Raw genomic sequence first — 16,981 nt, 5'->3', positions numbered from 1 at the left:
AGTCAGGCTGACCAGTGAGTTATTTTTATACCCACTTCAGTGAAGCTGAGTTTTTTTTATCCTTTGAATCATTTGCTATTACATGCTTCCAGAAGAGCTATGTTGCTGCTCTGGCCCTCTGCTATGCAAATAAGCTTTGCTGCTTTTCCAAATTTTTTTTTACTCTTTCCTAACAACACGATTGCTTATAAATTGTTCCACTGTTGTGACTGTGGTTTGTTTTCCACAGGCTCACACAGTTATGCTTCATATCACTGTACACATACACAGAACTTGGTGCTCAAGCCTCGTGCCTTGGCCCTGTTCTCATTAAACCATAGGGGAACTTTTGGGAATCAAAACCGATTGGACCTGTTTTATGGCTACAGACATAATTTTACCTCGAGGTACTTTGCCTTGGAGTCCAGTGCATGAGAATCCTGAATGTTAAAGAGGGTTTTGGAAAGTCATGTAGGCTCTGGTTATAGGTGGTGAAGCCAAACATGGAAGCTGAGCTATTTCATCTTGCAGCAATATAGTGATTTTCTGTGGAGAAGAAACAGAAACTTGACTCTGTTTGCTATTGAAAGATTATGAAATAGGTATTTATTTTGCTAAAGAAGACATCCAGGTGCAACTACATTACCAAAGTCTACAGAAAATTTGCATCACACTTATAGATGAAGATAAGGACCTACAACTGAAAACGTAAGGCTTTTTACCAGACAACTGTCAGGTTTTTTTTTAATGAGAAAGTCAATATATGGTATGCAATTTTAGCTGAAGCTTTAAAACTATATTAAATTGCATAAAGATCAATGAAAGTATAAGCAAGCAAAACAACTTGTCATGATGGCAAGGTCTGCAAAGGTGTCACCCCAGACCTACCAGTAGCGCTGCCCTCCCTAACGGAAGGGAGCTGGGTGCCCTCCCTGGCCAGCAGGATTGTTTGTCTCTGCAAATGTTCTGCTGCTGTAGGCAGTTTGTTTAGAATACTTTGCCAGATGGGACTTCTACTGCTTTCTTTTCTCTACTGCCTGGAGGGTGTCTGCTTTAATTGTAAGAATCACGAATATTGGAGCTCAAATTTGCCCTGACACTCTTCAAGGCCATATATCAGACCATATATCAAAGTCTGTTTTTGTCTACATGCACTTGAGTTACATGCTTTTCTTGCCTTATTCTGAAGGAACACGGAATATCTGAGTTTGTTGGAGTTTTAGACTGTTCATATTTCCCCTCATTTACATGATGACATTTACATTCCTTCAAATCCTCCTTTCATAAGAATCTTGTTCCTCTGTCTTCAGGTCAAGACTCCTTTCTCCATGCTGTGGGGTTTGCAGGCATGTTTTTGGTCCTTCCCTGTGTGCTGTGATCCTTGCTGCTCAGGGAGCAGTCACACTGATGAAAATGAAGACTGACCAGCTCCCCTGCTTCTTGTCTTTTATGATTTCTGGCAATGGTACCTCCTGTAGACCCTACCCCAGATCTGCTCCTAACCTACCACCCTGGAACCAGAAGGGCAGTAGATGCCAAGAGATGACACAATTTCAAAAACAAATTGGTCCCCATCATAAAAGTTAAAGCCACTGAAGTCTGCCAGATACAGTGGCTGGTGGACAACTGCTGGCCTAGGGAGTCCTGACAAAAATAATATTTGGCTTGAGAGTGTAAATGCAGAAAAAAAGCCTGCCAGGGTCCTGTGAAAGCTTTGCATTTTTTATTATTCTTTAAAGATTAATTTCAAATTTTCCACTCATCTTTTGCTAGTAAGTTGTTTTTTAAGACATTGTACAACTGCTAAGAAATTCTTTGCTTATTCTGTCCTTGTCTTCACCAGTCATTTGCTGAGCTGTAGTTAAAGGCACTATTTGTCTATTAACTATCACAAATGTAAGATTTTTTTGAAATAATTCTACCCTGCTCTTGAGGAAGCCTCACAGCACATGTTTTGTCACATTCTTGATCATATCAGATTTTGCTGTGGCTTATTGCTTTATGACATATTTTCCTTTGCTTTTCTTTCTTCCCCTACTTCTATCTTACAGTGTTTTGCAGTTAATTTTAGCAATTCTTTAGTTCATTTCAGGTACTTTTTTTTGTTCCAGTTGCTCATAATTTTAATACTTTCCATAACTAGCCCACAGGCTTCTTTACCATGTCTGCTCAGTCAGTATTTTTTTTTTTTTTTTTTTGCATTAACCAGTTGTCTGTCCACACTGAACAGATTTCTAGCTCATCGGAATATTAGGTGGATAAAATTAGTGCAGCTGGTCACCCTTGTGACACAACTTCTGCCATTATGGTTCAGACAAAAATTTTATTCATGCTCAGAAATGCCTAAATATTTCATATAATAATTATAATTGTTGATTCATTTCTTTAATCACATTGCTTTGCACATAGTGCAGTTTTAGTAAATTTAGGATTTTTGCTTCTGTTCTAAATTAAACTATCCTACAAAACTAGCTTGAATTTCTTAATTAAAAATAACAAGAAATGCCTCCAAGTTAATGACAACCTTTTCTTTAATTTCTACACATTTTTCTAATGATTTGAAGCCAGAGTGTATCTAGCTTTAAAGGTTTTCTATTTCCTTTTCAGAACTCGATGTACCAAGAGAAGATTAATGTATCTCTATCCATATAGCTCAAAAAGTCATCTATCTTTTTTTCTCATCAATCTGCCCCAGAATTCTCTCTGCTGCTATAGAGTTGTTACACTCAAAATCTTGCTTTCTTATATGGGTAAAGCTAAAAAATTATTAACATAACTGGAAGTGAAGCACTCTAACCACTACTAGTCCAGATCTAACTGTTAAAAAAAGAAGGTTAATGCAGTTAAAATGTTTTTACACACACCTCCTAGTGCCTGCCTGCCAGTGTTAGGGATGTCTCCACTGCTCCTCTGGGAGCTGAGATTGGTGGGGTTTGATACTCGTGGCAGTGGTAGGGTGTTAGTGAATTGCCAGCCTCTGGAGTTTTTCAGTGTGAGGAATATGATTTTTTGTGTTAATCCTCACTCTAGGGTCAATTTGGGGCCATTTTTATGCGTCTGCCAAAAACCTTTTACACCTTTGCTCTGTCTGCATTGGTCTGTTGTTCCATATTACACCCAGTTCACTACATATAGTGTCTTTTGTGTATGTTCAACACTATTTCTTTGTTATCTCTAAAACCAGTTCAGTCCAGCTCCAGGTCTGCAATCATCATGTTAGACTCTTAAACACTATTCTGCACAGAACAACTGCTTCTTACTGCTATCTTCATAAAGCTATGGTCCTACTGTACAAAGGCAAATGTGGTACCCTTCCTGCTATTCTGACTTGTTTTCCTCTGTTGATGTTCTTAGCAACAATTTCACCTGGGTTAAAAGACTTTCAGAATAAATAATAAATAATAAAAACCCACATGGATGTAGAATAAAAACACATGGATGTAGATACATGTGTCTATGTGTACAATGTTGACGAAAAAGACAACGGGAAAGATTCTCCTCCCTCCCACACCCAAAAAAAGCCAACTAAAACAAAAAAAGGCACCTGCAAAACAACAAGAAAACCCCAAAATTAAACCAACCAAACAAATCCCCCCCATAAACAAAAAACAAAAAACCCAAACCAACCAACCAACCAACCAACCAAAAAACAAAAACAAAACCAAAAAAAGCCTCTGAGGATTTGAAGACATGCACAAGCAATTGATTGTGCAAACTGTCCACAGAGAAATTGACACCACAGTGAACTTCCGCGTCCTTTGGAATTGTATGGTAAATGGTAGATCTGGGTGGCTTTTTTGAAAAGAAATTTGAATACAGTGATTTAGAGAATTCTTTAAAATATTTTTCCCTCTTTAAAAGCAATTTAGTGTACTTTTATTTAATTGTCCTGTGACCCTACTACCAAAAAAAAAAAAAAGCCAAAAACACCCCAGCAAACCAATACCCCTCTCAATCCTGTTTCATATGTGATTTCTTGTTATACACATAATTCAGTACAGTTAAGCAGACACTGCTTAGGATGTTTTGCATGTTAATTGACAACTGCTTAAATAGAACATAAAAAGCTTTAAACAATGTAAATCAAGTAATCATAAATGTTATTAGCACTTATATTATTTTCTTATAATCTCTATAGTGTTATTATTGGTATATAAATCCTTAAATAATAGCAGACAGCTTCATAGCCCATAAGAATTTGTTAAACATAAAGACAATTTTCAATATGTCATGGCACAGCATTTTGATGAGACCCATGAAGTATTCTGGAGAAACATACTGTACTGCCATTTCATTGATCTAAGGTGGCAGATGAAAGTCTTGTCACCCACAGCACCACCTCATTTCAAAGTGAATGCAGTTACAGTGATGGAGTATGGCAATTTTCAATGTAAATAATGTTTTGCCTTTCTAAAGGAGCCCATTTGCAGTCTTGAGGCCATTAGACTTCTGTCCTGGCTTCTTCAGCACTGCAGTTCTGCAATAGGATTGGAGAGTCAGTTTGAGATTGATAATTAACTTCTCACTCGTGCTGCAAACCTTCCTTTTATATTTCTGTAAAACTGAACAAATGACTGCTACTAATGTTTTGCTCATCAACTTGTAAGTGAAGGCCATTTAAGACAGAAATGTAGGATTTAGCTCCAGCTGCTGCTCTAATGTTGCAGAAAGCTTTTGCTGCAGTTCATTAAATTCAACTTCAGGCAGTCACAAAACTGCCACCTAATTATTTTTTTCTTTCCTTGGCTGAGTGAATCCTGGTGTCACCAATTTCCTCTCACAAAAATGGAGCTACAGAATTCTTCATTCTGAAGATTGAAGAAACAAAGCAGTAAGGAAGACACCAACATAATTCTGTTAAAAACAGGTAAGACTGAATCAGTGGAACTTCATTTCCTACCAGTTTTTCAGACTATCCTGGGAGTCAGACTCTGTATGGGAAATTGATTCTTTGCTAATAGGTCACAGGACCTTTATTAGTAACTGTTAGTTTATGTTTTGGGGACTGATAACCAAATTGGAGGTTACGTGGGTTCAGCCCTCTGGCTGAAAAGGAGCATGCCTGTGGCTGAGAAGTAATTTTCCTCAATACTGAGTACATGGGGTGTTTTAATCTCTGTTATCTCAGTATAAATCAAATTAAATTATGACTATTTCATTTTGTGGAATATCAAAACTGAAAATGAGATCCAAAACATGTATCTAAAGATACATGTATGGAGCTGTCACTCTTGACCTTGCATACAGAATTTCTACCTGAACACAGCTCTGTTAACACATGGATGATGCTAGACACCTCTTAGAAAGTATTTTAAACATACCTCAAGTACAGGTACATGGGTACCTGTACTACCCATGACTTTAAGTTGTGGGTATAGCTTATAGATAAAGTAACTAAAATCAGAACATATGTGTGTGTTTAAAATAACACTCTGAAACAGGAAATGTGAATAACCTCCTGCCATGGAGCTGCTCATGGAATAGAGATTTTGTTTGATTCCTGTGGTTATTCACTCTTTAGGGACGTTACAGCCTAGGAATATTTCCAAATTAGTACACCAAGATTTCACCACAGAATTCTTGGAATTCTAACCTATTCTAACCAATTCTACCTATTCTAACCAATAGGTACTGAGAATTTGAGCTTATGTTAATGATTGCTTGTTGTCATACCACAGTCAGGACTTCAAAGAGAGAATTCTCCCTTCTATGATTATACACACAAAAGAAAGAGCCCTTACTCTGATTTTACAATTAAAATTTACACAAAATGAGTATAAAAAGGGAACAGTAGAGAAAAATGTAAAGTAACAACAAAAGAATGGCAATTCTACATATTAAAATATGTAGAATTAGGTATCTTCAAGGTTTCCAAGATGCTTCTTTGGTTGTGGGAAGAGAGGAAAAAATGACTTCAGCCTCAAAATTCACATTTTCAATATGCATATTTTTACTTTTGACAGTATGCCTTCATGTACTTGTAAGTTGTCAACTGGCAACTATTGTTGTCTCACTGAGATCTTAAGAGTGAGAAGACACATCAAAAGAGAATTAAGGCTATGGTAGCACTCAGTGCAAATCAGAAAAGTTCCATATAAGGCTGAAATCTGGCATTTGTATCAAGCATCAAGACACAATGGGGGCACAGGAATAAAGCTGTGAAGAGAATTGACTTAGAGTATGAAAGCGCGACACAATATGTAACCCTTTGTCTTAGATGACAATTTCATAGTTTTTACATGGCACAAGTTGTGTAAATTAGTTTGGGTTCAGCTTGGGAGAAGTTTTTGTGGGAAAAATAATCTGTCAGTACTGGACCACCAACAAACTGAACTGTCTAGTTACAGAACTGTTAACTAAATTTTGGTCACAGGCTCAAATCATATTGCTATTTCCCTATAGGTATCTTAAGGAGCAGCACTGGAAGGAGTTAAGAAGCTGAGAATTAAGTCACATTCTGACATGTATAGGTAAGAAAGAGAATTTGCTTTCTAATTATAATTATAATAATAATTTTTAGAATAATAAGAGAATAAAAAATTATATTTGTTTTGAAATGCAACACAAATTTTGATGAAATATTTTTTATTTGTAAGCTAAACAAAACTGATTGAGAAACAATTTTCTGCCATTTTAAAGATTTATATGACATTCTGAAGGGTATTGTTGAAAATAAAAAAAAACCTCATTCATTTTAAATCTTCAATTTCAGAATATAATTCTGATAAATTTAAGGGCTAGGTTCTGAATAAAATCCAAAAAACATTAGAACATATGTGGGAGCCTCTAACCCCTCATCTGTAAATGGACAAGTACCAAATTTTATTTTCTCTGAAAAGACAAAAATTTTTAGATACATCAATTCATAATGGTAATTAAATAGGTTTAGTAATTGAACTGCCTGACATGAGATTTCTTTGAAAATGGAAAACAACAAGAGCTATGACCATGGATTATGATCCTGTGGTTAAGTTTTACCTTCACCATAGTTACAAATCAAAGGACTTTTCCCTTGCCTAGAAGGAGTCCAAATCAGTCCTGGGACTCCCAGCAGAGCCTTAAGAAGGCTGGGGGGATTGGGGGTATAATCTCCTTTGAGCTCCTGTCCATGCAGCCGGTGTGCTGCTGCCTCCCTCAGTGCCAGAGTCTGCAGCTGAGCTGTGCCCAGCATGCTGTCCACTCATTCCCTTTCCAGCAGAGCTGTTACCTAACCAAACTAGGACAATCAGGATAGGCAGCATCCAACAGCACCAGCTTGCCAAGGCAGGACAGAATATCAGTACCAGCAATGGCTTGTTCTCCAGGCTGGAAGGGTCAGGCTGGAAGGGTGAGGGCTGTGGATACAGCCACAGGTTGGTGTTAACAACCTGTCACCCTGACACTGCTGTGCTCTCGTGAGGCTCAGTCCTGACCCAGAGCAGAGCTGCCTGACAGCAGAAAGAGGAATGGCATATGCCCAATGCCATTTAAGACGTGCCATGAAGTTAGCCTTCCCACTTTTCTCTTTAAGCAGGACTTGGAAAATACGCCTGTTTACAAAAGGGTGTAGAGATGCTTCACCAGAATGTCCCCATGGGAAATGCCCTCCAAATCCAGGGGCACTGCCTCAATGAAGGCCAGCAGAATGACACACACTGAGCCCCTGCTGAAAAATAAATAAATGGGCAAGCAGAGACTAAGATACACACACATACCCACCTCTACCCCCCCAAAAAACTGCAAGTGTTTGTTCATCTGTCTGGTCATTACCTGCTTTTGGATAGACAGCCATCTTTCCTGTATCAAAAACAACAACAACAACAACAACAACAACAAAACAAAACAAAAACAAAACCAAAAAACCCAGTCAGAAGATTTAGAGCTGACATTTTCTGTAGCTAAACTGATAGTGATGCCAGGCAGATCCTGAATGGCTGCTCAAGCTCACTACTGTTTCAGCAGGATGATTTTCTAGATTTTCTAGATTCTCCAGTATTGTAGGTTTTCACATTACTAGAAGGCTAAAACATTTACAAAGCTTATCTAAGTCTCTTGATTTACCTCTCACTTCATTTCCTTTTGTCACACTTGTACTAGAAAATCATACTCTCCTCTAATGTTTTGGGATTCTTTCTAAAATAAAGATTACCCTTTCCCATTAATCTAAAAGTCTTGCAAACAGTTGCCAAAATCCTACCACATTTTCTTTACTGAATGTGAAGACTCTATCATCTTCATTATTATACCACAACTAATTCTCTAAATTTAAATGAGAATTTAAATTTTCTTCTTTCAGATGTTTTTTAACTGGTAACAAAACTTTTGCCTGTATTGAATTAAACACATTTAAATGATCTAAAAATTCCTCTATTCCTCTATTAGGTTTTAGGTGGGAATTCGAGACCACTGCTTCTGTGGTTTTTCTGTGGATTCCAGCAGGAGAAAACGTAGGTAGGAATTACTTGTGAAAATCCTGAAATGCCCCTCAAAATTGTGTTTAAATCTTTTAGGGGTTACCTTGGAAAGGTTATTGGGGAGGTAATAACTACTGAAACAGGCTAAACCCCCAATGATGCAGTGTGTAAATTACACAGCAGAACTGGACAGGAAAAGAATTGAGTTTTGGAGAGCACAGAGATTGAATATGAGCAATTATGAAAAAGTGCAAAGTGACCTCTTTTTATTCAAGATTCAGCTTGACTTGAAGTGAATACATGTCTTTTAGTGAGATCTTGATTGACTCCTTATTCTCTACATAAGGATTGTTTTCTCTGATACAAAAGTGGCAAGGAAGAAAATGTTATTTTTTAAATTTCATTTATTGGATATTTATCAATCAACAAAATATGTTTTGTAAATTTCCAGGTCAATTAGGACAGTAGCAACAGACTTGATTGTTACCATAGCATCAGAAAGTATTTTTCTTTTTTAATAGAAAGACTAATTATTAACAAGAATATGTTTGCTAATGCCTTTCAGAAAAAAAAGAAGAGACTATTTAAAAGATGGTCATATTTTAAGGATCTGGCTTTTATTGTTACTCTATCCCAGCATAGAATACTACATTTATTAAAAAAAGACATTAAATGATTTTGTGTCTATATTTATTGTCAGCAATACATCAGTTATGTAAAAATAACCCAGATGAAAATGTAAGACTTGTTACATTTTCACATCATCTCTATTAACTGAATAATGCTTAGTGACAATATACACAAATTTGCAGTATTAGTTGTACGTAAACATTTTGTGCATTAAAAAAGAAATTTACATAATTTAAAAAATAAAAATGCATTACACAATTTACAAATTAACATTAACAAAAAAAAAAGGTAAACATTCCTCAGACAGCTGCCTCCTCATTCTACAAAATAAATATTCAAGTAAATTAAGTTAGGCAAAATAAACTCTTAATTCTTAACGATTTACATAAAGGTAAAAAGACAGATTTCCATTTAATTCAAGGTATATTTTACAGTGATTTACACATAGAGTTTTAAAATTGCTCTCTTCAAATTGAACTTTATTACATTTTGGCAGGAGGAAGGGGGTTTCAAAATTGATGCTTTATACCAAATATAAACAGGCTTGTGCAGTTGCATCAAAGATTCAAAAACTAACTGCTCCAGGACTCAAAGCAGACACAGTAAGCTAGAAACTACAGTTTTAAAAAGGAAAATATAAACCACCACATCAACAGGAAAATATCTACTTTGCTATTTTCTGAAAGGTTTATTTGATCACTGGAAACATTACTTTCACAAACTAATAATCTACAGTAGTGGCTGCTTTAGGCACTGGATTTGTAGAAGCACTCTGATTTTTAAAGCAAATTGCTTTTCATTCTATATTGATAATTCACATATTATTTATTTCTGCTTCAATGCTAGAGGACTTAATCACCTTTGCAACATTTAGATTTACATAAAATTTCAACTTTCTTTACAGCCTAGTATTTTTTCTTGATAATGAGGGAAACCACTCTGGCTTCAAATTTCCATGCATTTTGTTCATAGAAAAAATAATAAAAATGCACTCTAGATTTTAAATGCAGCACTAGTGTGATGCAGATGTGCACCAGATATTCACTGACGAGATATAAAATGTAACACATACTAAAATACTTGCATGGATTGCAAAGGCCAAACATACTTTAAAAACCCTCCTATCTCTTGTTTATCCATTTAATGTGTAAGGAAAAGGAGATGTCATACCTTTAACTTCAAGTTATTAAATGCTTTGATTTAGGACATAAAATTCTTCAAGGCAAGAACAAGGCAAAAGCTCCTGCTAAGACCAGCTAGTGTCATAAATAAAGATGACTCATTGCCAATGAAAGAAACCCTGTTCCCTCAATGCCCTATTGGTCCAAAACTATTTGACAACACAGAATCAGACTTTTAGAAATCATTATTAAAATCTGTCTCCACGTGTAATTATTGTTTTTTAATGCTTAACTTTTCCATGGTTTTTTTTGTGTCTGACAAAAGAGGAACCAACCAGGTTTTTCTTGTTTTCTACTCAAGAATGCTGAAAATTAAAATTATCAAGATTTGTATTTTTGCAATGGATCTTTACAAAGTGATGTAAGAGTGAATGCTCCACTCCTGAAACACATATATGAATGAACCACTGCTGCTGCAGGGGCCATGAAACTTCATCAGCTGCAGCTGGATCAAGGTATAAAATGAGAAATTAAACCTGCACCAAAAATTGTTACCATTGTTCCTCCCTCTGGTCATCATTCCCATTTGGGGAATACCTACACAGTGGGATGAAGGTAATTTTCTAGATGCAGTAACACCACACTGGTAATATGGCAGCTAAGTTAAAGTAGGACCATAATCTCTCTTGAATATCCACAAAATGCTCATTGGTTTCAAGAATTATTCTACATAGAACAAAAGTGTGTATTTTTAACAACTGGTATTACTCATTGATGTCCATGAGAGTCTTGTCATTGATTTCAGTGGATCTGGGCCAAAGTTTGCAAAGCTAGTTTCATTCAGTGTGCAAAAACTGGTGCTTCTTGAGTAAATAGAGTGATGAGTAGGCAGAAGTGGTTTAGGTTATAAAAAAGACCTGAGAACCTAATATTGAAATTTATGTAACAATTCTTTTTGAGAGGTTGCCTGATAAAGTTTTGTATTGCTTAGTGGCACAGTCACTTGTACGTTCCGGCTGCACACAGAAGCCATTTGAGGAGAATAAACCTTCTCAGGTCATGGATCACATCCATAACAGCCATGTCACATGAGTGGCAAGTCAATGAGCTTCATATTGGAAGCTTAACACTGAAAAGCCATACACATGGAAGAGGTTAACAGTGAGTTTTCATACTGCCAGAGTTTTTTAAAAAGTCATGAGTATTAAAATGGCAGAACTAATGATCTTATTGTTTACTTGCCAGTACACTCAGGACTTTAACTGAATAATTAAAAGAGTCTATTGAAATATCCTAATTAGAAAAGACAAAACGTCTCTGAGTATTGCACTGCCAGTAACAGTGAAAGAGCTCTCATTAACAGAAGGAAAGAAAAGTAAAACCATTTTATTTTAATTGAACAATCAGAACACCTTTTTAGACAAGAAGTATGTCACTCAGGATTACAGGGCAACCACTTTTCTTTTTCTTTTCTTTTTTTTCTAACAAAGTTAACAAATATAAAAAATCTAGTCATAAACAGCCTTCAAAGTACAGTTAGAAACCAGCAGGACAATCTATACCAGTATAGGTAGATGGGGCAAGAAACTAGACACTTGTATTACTGCCACGGTGTAGAGTACAAATGGCTGCTGTGATGAGGAACGGTGTGTGTACAGCAAACGTCGTAGCTGATTCCATCCCGTCGCAGTCCAAACTGAACACTACTCTCTTCAGGATTCAAGACCTGTCTACTTGACACTCCTTGCACAAGATACATCATTATCCTTTCTGAAAAGAGGCAGTTTCTATGGCAATACTAGTTAAGTGCATATCATGCTGCACTAATATAGTGCAAAAATTTGCCTTACATGTAGCAAAAAAGATGCAGGCAACAGTTTGAGTTAGAGAAAGTAGAAACGTACTGTAACATTTACAGCAGGTATTTTTTTCCAGACACCAACCACTAGAAAATAGTGAATCTGAGAATGCCTCCTTTCTGGATGTACACATGAGGCCTTTATAATTTGGAGTGGTAACAGGACAGAATTCTGCAAGTGAGTCATTGCCCTCTGAAACGCAGGTTAGCACAAGTTATCATCAACTGGCAAACTGCTGAACTTGCTCAGTGGGTTAATCCCAGTTAAAAGTTAATATTGTACTAAGCCCTAAAATGCTCTTCATCACGTATATAATCTGATAGAATAATACATATGGTTCAATCGAGTATATATGTTATGTTTGAATATAAAGAGTCATAGACAGCTTGGTACAAACTCCTCATGCGCACTGATTATACTTGGTTAATGATGCAGGGGCTTCCAAGTGTTAATACTCTGTCAGATACAGTTTTCTGGAGGCAGAAGTGGTGCTCAGTTCTAAGACTGAGGAAACACCACAGATCTCCAACTGCAGTGTCTATTAATGTGATTCTGCCTGATTTCTCAGTGCTGATGGTCTAAAGTAAAGCAATAATACCTTGAATTTTGTTAGGCATTATGAAATCCATCCTTCTTTATCTATGGTGCAGTTACAAAAAGAAAAATTCAAAACACTTAATCCACTCCATAGAAAATCCCTGTGGCTTTGGACACCTTCTGATTTCATTCCTATAGTTTAGACTCCATTTGTCACCATGAGAAGTTGCAGTTTACATGTCTGCATCTCCATCATAAGCCAAGGTTAAAGGTTTCAGTCGGTTGTTCTGCCTTCTCTGGGGCTTCTTTGGCTTTTTGCTGAAACAATAAGATAATTTGTAAGTAGAACAAGCAACTAATAACATACAAAAACATATTTCAGTCTTACAGACTGATAATACATTCAGTTGTTTGTTTATAAAAGCTATAAGCCTAAAACCTTAACTGGGATCACTAATTATCCCTTTATCAACCCAAAGCAATATCTAATTCAAAGCTCAGTTGTTCAGAAACAAACTGTTATGATGCTGATGTGACTTGATGAAATCCTTGGCAGGTACTCTTGCAACATCACTCAGATTTCAGAATTCAGAGCCTGCCATGCAATATTTGGTCATGTATCAAAACTGCAATCAGGTCATTTTAAATTACATGACTCAAATATTAAATCGCTCTTGACACATCAAGGGTTTTTGCAGGAAAGATCCATCTTTTGATTGGTTTTATCTCATTATACTTGCTGGAATGCCTACAATTAATTCTAGATGTTATAATCAAACCAGTCATTAATAGCAGAGGTATGGTTGTTTACCATAACATTCCTTGTCTAGCCTTGAATTAGATTTTAATCCAGCAGTATTTCCCATCCATTTGATATAGTTTTAAAAAATTACCAGGCCAAAGAAAAATGAATGTTTATTTATGCTTTAGTACTAGTCTTCTTTTAGACTGCAATGTAAGCATTTCTTTAAATCAGGCCTGTGCATCTTCAGTCTTGTCAAAAATCTTATTTCAGCTGTGTCACTTAGGCTGCTCAAATCTGAATATTTTATACAAAACTTTCTGTTACAATGACTTGCCACAGGTTCCAGTCCAAATAATCTGAAATGTTGTTGGATGATAATGGATTCCCTTTTGCTCAAGCCCCAACCCTCAAAAAACCAAGCAACCAACCAAAATAAAAAGACCACAAAAACCCCAAAACAAACAAACAAAAACCCCCACAAAAACAAACAAACAACAACAAAAAAAAAACTGTATCAATTTTAATATTACCTAGACAGAAGTGAGGTTTTGGGCAAAGTTTACTGAATTACAAACATACCCAGAAGCCCCTAAATGCCTACTAATGCAGTACAGCCAAGAGCCTGATGTATAGGACCACACTTCCCTCACCTTTCACCTGTACTGTCATCTGGATTAGAAATTCCAAACAGGACCTAGAAAACTTCAGGGAGCACATTCTCAAAGGTGACTTGTTCAAAAAAGAATTATTTCATGTATGAAAAAGATGACATAGTTTTCAGACTTTTTCTAGTTCTGTATCTCTAGATCTTGTCAAATATAAGATATGATTTGCCTGGTTTCTCAATTTTGCTGTTGCTATTTCTCTCAGCATTTTTTGATACAGACACAATAAAATTATTCTGGACATTGTATATTACAACCAAGATAAACTGAGCAAAAACGAACTGTACACTCAGCTACCCCATATTTGTAAGTTTTTATACCCTCAGAAGAGCATGTGGTGATCCATCATCTAGAGTACAACCAGAATCTGCTAACCCGAGTCTGGACAGAAGGACACGGCAAATTAAACACTGCAGTTCACAGAAATGCCTGCAGTTTATACAGCAGCAGATGTAAACATTTTCATTACAGTCTGTGAGGAGGCTGTTTTCTTATAAATAATTAAAGAACTCACCAGGCTAGATAGACCATAGAAACAATAAAGATGAGTAAAACAAATGCACCAGCAGCTACACCATAAACCCAGGTCTTCAGCCTCCCATCTAAAAGGAATGAATGTTAGTCAGTAGTGTTTGAGTTAGTCTAGTTGAATTATTAGTTCTGCTATAGCATAGAAATACTTTAATATTCCAAAATGTCTTCACTAGCATATACAGTTTAATCAGGGTAAATATTGTTAAATAACTGAGCAATGACTTCTCTGTGCTCTGCTTTTCAGTTGAAGTCAGGATAATTCAAATGGAGCTGAGGTCTGGGGCAGAGGCAGCAGGTGAGAGACCCAGAAACTCAGCTTTGGGGCTGTCTGGTAGCGAGCAATCACTCAGTGTGATCACAGAGCAGTGCATAAGCCTGGGACTCATTTAGCATCACTTTCTATTCTAGCTCTGATAAAGCAATCTGCCTGCCATTTTAATTCCTGTTCCTATTTACTTGTTTGTTTTTAAATGTCCTTAGCATGCTGTACATCATCCATCCCTTAGCTGCACACACACAACTTTTACTACTGCATAAAGTAGCAAAATTTTAAAATTTCTTTCCCTACTAAGTGCAAGCTTTGTTGTTATACTTAACTTCTCCTCACAGAATAAAAATACACAAAAAAAGACAACTCATGCTCATAAATAAAACAGCTGTCTGTTGATAAGGACTGTATTTATGTGCAGCCTGTGCAGTTTGTATTTTGGACATGACGTTCCTGGAGGTTTAGGCATACATACCACTCTCCTTCTTGCCTCAGATGCACCCATGTCGACGAGGAAAATTATGTGACTTTGTCTGTGGGGTTTTGCTCTGCCCCCAATGATCAGATCACAACTAAAGGTGAGTGCATGCTTTTTGACTCACTACTTTTATCCAACTCATTTTTCAAATTTCTAAATGGCTTTTTGCAAACATTGTTTTCCAGAGGGTTATCTAGCCCTGTTTCATTTCCTTGACATTAAAAAAGTCATCATTATAAACTGAATTATTTCATTTTCAAGTGGTATAAATTTTTTTTCTCATGAAGTTGTGTGTATTTTCAATGTAAGCAAATACAGCCAAAATCTTTCTGACCAAACACTTAGTGCTTCTCATTAGCTCTGCAGAACCAAAAGACACCTTCAATGCAGTTTCTATTTCCACAATAATATTAACAGAAGTTAGATTAAGATTGCTTGGTTACATAGTAGTGCTCTCCATTGCTATGCAGTTTAGCTCAGGCCTTCTGGTCTGCAGCAATGCAAAGTCTTGCTGTCATGTGGACAAGTTGTTCAAGACTAATCAATATCAGAACATTTTACCTTCGTTACCTTAATCAACCTAATGAAACATTATAACTGATAATAACTGACATAACTGAAATAACTGATCCATTAAAGATTAATGGAATAGTAGATTTGACTTGACATAGCCTATGATATGATAATATCAATGAGAAGAATTCAGACTTTAGTACTGCTAAATGGGTTAGTTTCCTCTCTCCTTGGTTTATTTCCATTGGAAAATGTAAGAGGCTTAGGTTTTTTTCAGGTTGGTTTCTTTTAAAATAGTAACATCTCCTTGCAAAAAAGGCTGGCAATGTCTTGTATACAGATGTATTTGTTTTTGTCAAAGCAAGGAACTCTGTTAATGAGGTTGTTCCTATTATGCAACTACTGACCTCTGACTCAGGCTTTCTAAATTCTGTCTGGACAGATTATTTCTAAGTATGCAAGCGAATTCGCATCTCAGATTCATCTTTTTGTGGTAATACCTCAGCCTAGACAACTGAAGAGGGCAGTTTTAATACCTTCCTTTCTGGAACTGCAATGTAATTTGTGAAAGAAAATGAAAGACCTATTTTAGATCTAGACTTAGAAACTGTGAGGAAAAGAAATAATCATACCAGAGTAAACCCAAACCTTTCCAATAGATATCAAATCCTGAAATAAAACAATCAAGCCTAAATCTCATCAAAATAGGAAAATGTTCGCTTTCTCTCACATCTGCTCATAACTTCACTGCATGAAGTATTCATTCTATTGAGTATGTTTGAGATTAACTGAACTGAGCTATGTCTCCTTCCCAACTTGAATTACATAAAATGGGTGAGTTTTGATGAAGTTTCTCAAATGTACCTTGCTCCAAAACCCTCCCTGAGCTCACATGAGTGTCCATGTTCCTAAACTGTTGAAGGGGGCTGTCTGATATTTGCTTATTGTTATCACTCTGCGTGCTACAACACACCCTCTGGCATTTTCAGGAGGGGTCAGCTAAAATGAGTAAATCATAACATATTTGGTAAGATACTGTTTTTTAAAAGAGGACCAGAAAAGCTTGATTTTCTATTTTTTATTTTTGAATAAAGTACTTGGAGTAAAGACCATTTTATTGCAGGTATCAAATATAATATCAAAGTACAAATAATTGTAAATACTAGTAGGAGTAATGGGATCTAATGTAAGTATTTCTAATTTCTAACCCAAACATTATTTAATCTGTATTAGACTAAATATGAAATATTTAGAAATAT

At 36.2% G+C, this 16,981-nt stretch overlaps 1 protein-coding gene across 1 annotated transcript in view; it reads right to left on the bottom strand.

The window, feature by feature from the left end:
* Positions 1–8,967: 8,967 nt before the first annotated feature.
* Positions 8,968–16,981, bottom strand: part of THSD7A (thrombospondin type 1 domain containing 7A) — a 270,080-nt gene continuing 262,066 nt past the window's right edge. Inside the window, exons 30-31 of the mRNA XM_068210178.1 lie at positions 14,444–14,531; positions 8,968–12,837 (exon numbers count right to left, since the gene is read on the bottom strand). Coding sequence (XP_068066279.1) covers positions 12,753–12,837; positions 14,444–14,531 — 173 coding nt within the window. The 3' untranslated portion in view covers positions 8,968–12,752. The remainder of the gene's footprint in view (positions 12,838–14,443; positions 14,532–16,981) is intronic.

This window comes from Anomalospiza imberbis, chromosome 1 (assembly GCF_031753505.1).
Source record: "Anomalospiza imberbis isolate Cuckoo-Finch-1a 21T00152 chromosome 1, ASM3175350v1, whole genome shotgun sequence".
Taxonomy (NCBI): Eukaryota; Metazoa; Chordata; class Aves; order Passeriformes; family Viduidae; genus Anomalospiza; species Anomalospiza imberbis.
Note: the sequence above shows the minus strand (reverse complement) of the source record. Positions and strands in the feature narration are given on the sequence as shown.